The 8,632-nt window shown below is 47.2% G+C and overlaps 1 protein-coding gene across 1 annotated transcript in view; it reads left to right on the top strand.

Annotated features, from left to right (window-relative positions):
- The first annotated feature begins 2,286 nt into the window (after positions 1–2,286).
- The window catches only part of ADAP1 (ArfGAP with dual PH domains 1), a 50,120-nt gene continuing 43,774 nt past the window's right edge, over positions 2,287–8,632 (top strand). The window contains exons 1-2 of the mRNA XM_082311896.1: positions 2,287–2,417; positions 3,978–4,069. Of these exons, the coding sequence (XP_082168022.1) occupies positions 3,981–4,069 (89 nt within the window). The 5' untranslated portion in view covers positions 2,287–2,417; positions 3,978–3,980. The remainder of the gene's footprint in view (positions 2,418–3,977; positions 4,070–8,632) is intronic.

Here is an 8,632-nt window from a genome sequence, read left to right as displayed (position 1 = left end):
AGCGTTGGGGCTCCTGATAAAACCTGTGGAGGCCAACGCATACTTTGACACCCATTTCCCTGAGTCGGGCACTGCTTTGATCAGATCTTGTTACACTGGGAAGGCTTGAAGCACGGTTATTGTGGAGCGGCTGTGCTGAGCACAGAGAGACGGTGGTCATGTTAGCTCCCGGCTCCAGACTTTGCTGCCATGGCTTCCTCTTCCTCGCCACTGCTGCTGCTGTGTGGCTGCCCCGTCCTCTGGACCCTCTCGCCCTTCCTCATGCCTGATCCTCTGTGTGGCAATCAATCAGAGAGGTTTTTCAACAAGAGACCCTGATGCTTTCACCTTGCCTGACTTGAATCATTTGGTCCCATGGTTCTGGGCTACCACGGGGCAGCAGAGCTGCACCTTGGACTATTTTTGTGGTAGGATGTTTGGCATGTCCCAGACCTTCATTACAGCCATGTGTTTGGAGATGGGAGAGGACAGCATGAGGACTTAAAGCACAGAAATGTGCGTGAGCATGCAAAACTCTTGATTCCTGTTGCCAACCTATAACCCAAAAACTGGCAGCAATCTTTGTGATCAGAATAAGTGGGGGTGCCTGACCTTGGGCGTGATGTGAAGCCAAGTCACCCGGTCATCGTGGGAGGACCGTGGTGAGGGTGCAGGGATTGGGGCCGGTGGGGCAGAGCACCTGTGCCCTCACTGGCATTGCTGGATACGGGCAGCACTTGATTGCTGCTGTGGTGTGCTTAGGTCGACTCGCCTGGTTTTGTATTTGCCAGGCCTGAGCTGTAGTTGTCAGGGTCTCGCATGAGGATGGGAGATCATGTGAAACAGAAAAAAATACACCTTTATTTGTGGCTGCTGGTCCCAGCCCTGTGCTAAGGGAACTGTGGCTGATGAGACTTGCAACAGCTTGCGATTTTGCTCCCTTCTCCTGGGTGGGCGCCCAGCCATGTCCGATGAGGCTGCTCGTTTCGCTCACAGGTTTATAGCTGAACACAACCACCGCTGGGGACCGAATTAGTCTTCTCTAGGGTGTGCTGGGGGAGGTTGGTGGCTGTCCCCATGGGCAGGGGCTGGTAGCAGACCTTGACACCCTGTGCAGAGGAACTACGTTGCCCCACGCCAGCCTGCTCCCACTGCACTGACATAGCCAGGCTATCAAATATGTATAAGGAGGAGAAAGCACGTTCCTTTGCTTTTTATAAATAATTGCTGCGCTGTGAGGAGCGAGTGTTTAGCGTAATTACTGTGGGGAAATAAACAAATTACGACAGTTTGCGAGAAGGGAAGATCTGCCCTTACCCCTTGACAGCCTGATGCAATGGGGTGGCCGGGGGGCTCTCACCCGTGCGGGTTTGGGGGAGGATTTCGTCTGGGGGAGTTGGAGGATTTAGTGGCCGACTTGGTGACTTGCAAGGAAGCTCTTTCTGCTGGGGCGCAGCTGGAATAGCAGGCGGTGACATTTGCTAGTTGGAGTTCAAACAAAGATCCCTGTATCGGCTTTATTAGCGAGGCAGCGCCAGGGACACTGGTGGATGTGTCCTGCCCCCGGCCCCTGCCCTCCTCCGGTTCCTCTCCGTCTCCCCGTGCTTCGGGCAATGCCTCTCCGAAGGAGGAATTTGGAGGCGAAGGACTTGTGTTGAAAGTGCTTTGTGTGAGACGTCAGCTCGGGGCTGTAAACAGCGCGTGGTTTTGCTCAAAGTACAGAGCTGCCACTGGCAGCATTTTTCCATTAAGGCAAAGGCTGGAAACCTCCTGGCACGGAGGGCTGTGCTGCTGCGCAGCCGCAGCTGTGGGAAGAAAGTCTCTCTGTGGAGCACTCCCATTGGAAAAAAAAAAAAAAAAAAAAAAAGGCAAGGCAAGGGAGCAGCATAGCTGTTTCCCTGAGCTGTTTGTTTTAATTGTGCAATTTCTGTTCCATGTGGTGCTCGTTGAGTGGGATTTGCTGATGAAAGATCGACATTCACCTCTTTGTGTAAGCATGGAGTGAGTTTTGGAGGTCTCGGACATATGAATTTGTCTATATATTGGGTTTTTGTGGATAACTGCTGCACCTGAGATGGCAAATCTGTTAATTGTTAGTATAGTTGGTATAACTATCAATATAAACAAACACATATCTGTATTTCACTTGTGTATTTATTTGATGCCTTTATAATCAGGGAACTCAGACCTGGTGATTCCTGAACTCCCCTGCCGTGCCCTGTCCTGTCCTGTCCCATCTCTCCTTTCTCCTGCACTGAACCCAATAGACCAGTCAAGTGCAATTCTCTCTTTCCTCCTTTCTTTCAGACCCGGATTGGGCATCCCACAGCCTAGGGATCTTCATCTGCTTGAATTGTTCAGGAATCCATCGCAATATTCCCCAAGTCAGCAAAGTTAAGTCGGTCCGTCTGGATGACTGGGATGATGCTCAAGTGGAGGTACGTGCATCTGAGACTTGAAGTACCAGTGAGTTTGGGTCGCTACATTGTACCAGCAAAGCTGTAAAACAGTCCTTTCTAAAGATGCCACAACAAACGTGATTTCAGAAAACATGTCTAGATAATTCCTGAATGTGGGAATGAGGTCCATGATGCTGATGGAAAAATGGAGTAGCCATTTCATGAAGAAGTTGTGAGGGTTTCCCCCACACCTATAAAAATATCAATTAAATAGAGTGTGTAGAAATGACAAATTTTAAATGAATTGCCTTTGGTCTATCACGTTACCTCTAGCCTAGACTAGACAGTAGGCTGGACCTCTGGTCTGCCACCCCTGCCCAGCTCGGCTGTTTCTGGCTTTGTTCCACTTAGCGTTGAAGACTCTTAAACTCACTTCTTGAAGAACTGAACCCTCGCAGTATAAATTCTCTCTATTTATGCAACACGCCTGCCTAGGTTTGGGTGATGTTGCTAAAGGCAAACCTACCTAGGAAACGTATATGCTTGGACTATTTGTGTCTTTAAAGGCTTGAAGAACGCTATCGGTCATTGATCTTTATCTTGTATGTTGTAGATTTGAGGTTTTTCTGAAAGCCGCAGCTCATGGAGTCATGTGTTTTTTGAGGAAAATAAACCTTTGTTTTGCATGGGTTTTCTCTTCCCTGATTTTTTTTGAGAGTAAATTGAATATGTAAACTCAAGAAGCTCAAAAACATGAAAATAATGAAAAAAAAAAAATCTTGGGGGTGGGGGAAGAAAGAGCTTAGCTGCTTGCTATGCTTGTATGCTTGGCATTTGATACAAGACAAAACATACTTAGCATGGCTGCCTGGAAAAGGATGGGTTTTTTACACTAATAAAGTTACTTTCATTAAATGAAACTTATAATAGGGAAATATGTGGTTTTGTTTGCAGTGTTCTCAATTAGTCATCTTTATAAAAAATCAGAAGGAAAGGAGGGCTGTCAGGGCAGATAAATTTTTTTTCAATTATTTATTTATTCATTTATTTTTCATATTTTAAGCTTCTTTCTGAGGTTGCTGGCGTGGCTTTGCAAAAATAAATTTATCTTTTCGGAACAAGTGATGTGATCCATAGTAAATGGCGTAGTGTCAGAGACTGTTACCTTGCTGGAGCCGTAACACATGGAGACTTAAAGTTAGTGCTGGGTTTTGCCCTCTGTTTGCCTAATTTCTATGCTGGATTCCCTGGGAGCCATCTCGTTCCCATGCCTATGAGTGGGAAATGCCACTGTGAGCTGCCTTCTGCTCCCGTGGGGACCAGTGGGGATCGGGCATGTGTGACTGGGACACAGACCTGTCCCCAGCATCGTATTAAGCTGGGGGGAGCCCTGCAATAATAATCAATACTGATTTCTGAGCCCGGGTTTGCAGGCACAGCCTTTACAGCATCCCTTCTGTGCACAGTCCTGGGGAAACCTCAGTAAGTGAATAGAGGCCCCATCCCAATAATTTTATTACTTTCTAGAAACAAAAGAGGACAAGGGAAAATGCCGTTAACACTTTTTAATTCTTTCTGTTTTTTCTCTTCTTTTCACAGTTTATGGCCTCAAATGGAAACAATGTAGCAAAAGCAAAATATGAATCTAAAATGCCACCGTTTTATTACAAGCCAACGTTTCTTGACTGTCAGTAAGTAAATACCTTTGCTGGTAAACACCATTTATTTGTTTGTGCAGCTGCAGTCTCTGTAATATTTTAGTTTCAGTATGATACATTTTTTTTTAGTCACAAAGGAGGTTTCATTTATAAAAGGCTCTGAAAATCTTTGTTCTTCTGCACGCATATGGTAGAGTTTATACTACGTGTGGGATCTTATTTAATAAGTACAGTTGAGATGATGCAGGGAAGCCAATAGTTTGTCTGTTCCCCAGACTCTTCCAAGTTTCTAAAGCTGCAAAAATGCCAATTTCTACCCATTGATTTCCTCTGCCTTTTCAGATAGTCCTTCTGCATCAAAACAGAACTTGCTTATCTGTTATATGAGATGCTAGGTTACTTGTAATACAAAAATACTGGGGTTTAGTGCCAAAGTGGTGGATTTTCTTTTTCTGCCTAAGTGACAAATAGTATCCTCTGTGAAGATGAGTGAAAAGATATTGTCTACCATACAGTGTAGAGTAAACCTTCCTAGTAAGCTGGGGTAGACTTTGTAGACCAAGAGGGCTGAGTGGCCAGAACGTGCTGTACCATCCAGAGAGCAAGAAGATGAACTGCAATTGGTTTTTAGGGTCCAGTCCTGCAGAGTACCCAGGGAGGTTTTGTATCTTTGTAAAACCAGTCTTCACAGAGGGTCTGGAGGGCATAATTTCCAGAGCCAGTACTTTAGTATTAGCAAACTGGTGAGTACTGGTGCCTGAGATCCCTCCCGATATTGCAGCTTTAACTGGGTGTCACTAGTTGAAGAGGGAGGTGTGGTTCGGTGGCGTGGCAGTGGTGTGAAAACAGTTTGCAAGGCTCTGAGCAGCCAGATGATGTATTCAAGCATTTTAAGAGGTGCCCAAAACAGAAGTACTGGAAGGGTTCGTAGGGCTCCCTGCGTGAGATACTAGCCTTTGAGTAGGAAGGCTCTGCTGTGTTCCCCAAATCTGAAATAATACTGAAGGTGGGCCAAAGGGTTCACGAATACCTGTGCTTGTCCTCGAGGTGACTTTATCTATATTTTTAATCTTGTAATAGCTATTAGGAAGAGTTATTGTCTTCCTACATAATGCAAAAAGCCTTTTATAGTAAAGACAAAAGGCCTGTGAAGTATCTTGGTGATGCATCGGTTACCCGCTATTTGACGATGCTCAAATGCTAAATCTGGGAAGGCCCAGGTGTGAGCCGCACTGCCTGGCCTGACAATAAAAAAAAACCCCATCCATTTATGCAGTGTTCCCAGATCTTGGTTTTGATCTAAAATGGCTTCTGGCAATGGCTTCCGTGGTTCCTACAAGTACAGAAATTATTTGAGGACTGGCAAAGCAACTGTGTACTGTGGAGGGGCACACTCTGCGTGTGTTGTGATTATCTTGCTAGGATTATTTTTCTCAAGTCAAAAAAGCCCCAGCCTCTTACCTTTCCTATTGCTGGAACACCTCTGCCTTTGTGGGAGGGAGCCCGAGGAGAAGATGCCAGGAAGGCACTCCCAGCTGGAGCAATCCTGCAGGTCCGGGGGAGGAGGTGGTGCAAATTCAGCTGAACATGGCAGCACCTTTGGTTTTTTTGTTGTTTGTTTGTTTGTTTTTTCATTTCAGAAAAACAGCTTCAGCAAAGTGACTTTTTGTTTTTAAACCTGTCTCTCCCAAGGCAGAGAGGGGGAAAACCTTCATATGTTTGACCGTGTTGGGAGTTGAGGACCTTTCAAGTTCTCCTCCTACCTTGAACTGGCCTTCAAGCATCACCCCCAGGTCCTGGCTTAGGGAAGGTGGGGAAGATACTTCATGTGGGGTTTCCTGGGGACTCAGAAGTCTGGGGAGCATGGAGAGCTTGGAGTGCCCTTCTTCTTCTTTGTATCAAAGAGACACTAAGGAGAAGGTAAAGGAAATAAGCAGGAATAACACTCTGCCAAAAGACTTTTTTGTTTCAGCCCAGCTCTGTGGAGAAGCAAGAGAGAAATTATCAGTGATTTTCCTTTTGTAGATGCACCATTCTCTGCCAGCAGCTGGGAGGTGGTTGCCAGCCTCGGTGAACAGACAGCTCTCGTGAACTGTCATGGTCCTGAGAGGATCCAGTACCACGTTTGTATCGCTGAGCTCCAAAATCCCAGCAGGCGGCTGTGCTGTTTTGTGGCTTGCATGTACTTGTCATGTCAAGGATGGAGAAGCAAGATTTTTCACCTAGTTGTCATTGGTAGGAGAAACACAATTCCAGGGGATTTTAATTTTGTTTACTCTTAAGCACCAGTTAAATTCAATTAGATGTTGCACTCCAGCCTTAGCTGCTGTTTTGTCCTTACAGGGCAGGGGCCTATTTGATATTTAGGTTGTTCAGGAGCAGAGTCCTGGTTATTTTCCATGCCCCATCCCTGCCCAAGAGGGTGCAGAGCTCGTGCTGGGGGAGCCTGGCTGGAAGTGGGGCAGGTCCCTCTGCAGCTTGGGGCGTCCTGAAATCTGGATGCAAATTGAACCCAGCTCTCCTTGCACGGGTCAGCCTGAGAGATAGTGAAAGCTTGCCCTGCAGCTCAGGCAGCTTAGAGACCACAAGCATTTTCATTTCTTCTGCTGTCGGGCTGGCAGAAATGTCTGTGGCTGGTTCTGTGCTTGGTTGGTTTGGCTTCCTTTGATAATGCAGCTCAGACTTTGCTGCTATGATATTTTTCTTCCTCCATCCTGCGGTGCAGTTGCACTCTGGGGAGCTTTGCCGAGTGGTGGCTGAGCTCCAACCGCAGCCCTGTCAAAGCTGTCTGCGAGCACAGAGGGACCGTGCTGGCGCTCGGCTGGCGGCGCTGGGGCGGCCGCTCTATCCACAGCCCTCCCTGATGCCTGATGGAGAGGCATGTTGCTGGGCTTATAACCGGTGAGAAACAGGAGCAGGAGGGTTAAGTTTTTTTTTTTTTGTTGCTGTTGTTTTTGGTTATTTATTTATTTCTTGTCTGGGAGGATGAGGCAAGGCTAGTCTTCCTGCAAGCAGCTGGAGGACCAATTTCTGGCCCTTTTGTGCTCCCAGCTTGTGCCTATTTTGCACTGGGACAATTTTCAGCCTGGATGCCCTGATTTCTGAACTGAACCTGGAGCTCTGCTCATGTAGGTGTTCCCCGGACCGGTGCTGCTGGGTCTGTGCCATAGCAGCAGGGTGCATTGGGACAGATGTGACCTCTTGCAGTAACAGATCTCCTTCTGACGCTACTGCAGTATAAGCAGCTGTGGGTACGTTGCATGTTGGGAATGTTTCAGGGATGGTGTGCCAGGTTGTATTTTTCTTTCTCTAGTTAGAGGCTCTCTGTGCCTTTCAACATACATGCTAAACAAGAGCAGGGGAGCACTGCTTGTTGAAGGGGTATATATTTAGCTTTCTCCCCGCCTCACTGCAGTCCAGTCACTGCAATAGCATGAGTTGTTCTCGGCTCGCAGCCCTGGGTAGCATCACAACGGATGACACCTCCATCCAGCACTGGCACCGTGCTGTTGTGTGCCGACCCACGTTCTGCAGCATCAAGAGGTTTTGATGCTTCTAATTACGACAACCTGTGCTGGCCAGCTGCAGCGCCTGGGCAGGCTTTGTGGGAGCTGCCCTCAGACTCGGCGTGGCAGGATGCTGACGTATGAGCCGTAATAAGGACAAGCTGTTTGTTCATTTGAAGCTTCTTAATTTTATAATGCTACTTATGGAATCCCTCTACTTTGGTTGCTTGAAGAATTGCAAAATTCAGAGCAAGAGGGAAGAAGTGCTGCAGTGCCAGCTTGTCCGTTTTTCTTCTTGCCTACGATGTTGTGTTTGACTGCTTGGGAAATACGTGGTGTTTGCCTGCTGCATCTGGCTTCTGCATCCTCCAGAAATGCCATTGTGGCTTCCTGCCTCTGTCAGGCACTTGGTGAAGGTTAGAGAAGTTGGAGGGATGCTCTGGAATTGCCCAGGGAAAATTTACCAGCTGTGCATAGGCAAAAAAATCACTCAACCAAAAAAAAAAAATCCCCTTCTGTCCTCTCCTCTCATCTTCTGTCTGCCAGCAACTTGGCCTGTGCATCAGGAGCAGTGAGCAGAGCAGCCAACTTCTGTACCACTGCGGAGTCCCTGAGACTGAAACGAATCCCAGACTATGGGATGTTCCTACACCACCGCGGCATTGGCCCAAAGAGCCTTGGGTGAGGAACTTAAACTACAAAAACCCTAATTGGATGGTCACAAGTGGTCATGGCCCAACTTTGTACAGCTGTAAAACAGCCTTTTCTGGGGCAGACGCACTGCAAGCACATGGTTGAGTTTTGAGTCACCAGTGAGCAACAGGGGTAGCATCGCTTTCAAGTAAAAGCAAAGGAAAAAGGCTTTGTTCAGCCATGTGTTTGGCTGAAAACTGATAGAAGAAGATGGAGACAAACTCTTACTGGGCTTTTGCAGTACTGGAAGTATGTCCATGTCCCTGCCCAATACTTAACATCATTTTCTGTTGCCTTTTTGCTTGATTTGGGAACACAGAGCATCGTTCTGCGGAACTGCGTATGAGCTGCAGTGCATTGCTCTGCTCCTCTCTCTGTGCTTGCATAAGTGGGAGCT

This window comes from Platalea leucorodia (genome assembly GCF_965183815.1).
Source record: "Platalea leucorodia genome assembly, chromosome: 5".
Lineage (NCBI taxonomy): Eukaryota > Metazoa > Chordata > Aves > Pelecaniformes > Threskiornithidae > Platalea > Platalea leucorodia.
The sequence above is the reverse complement of the archived record's forward strand: the minus strand, read 5'-3'. Positions and strand labels throughout refer to the sequence as shown.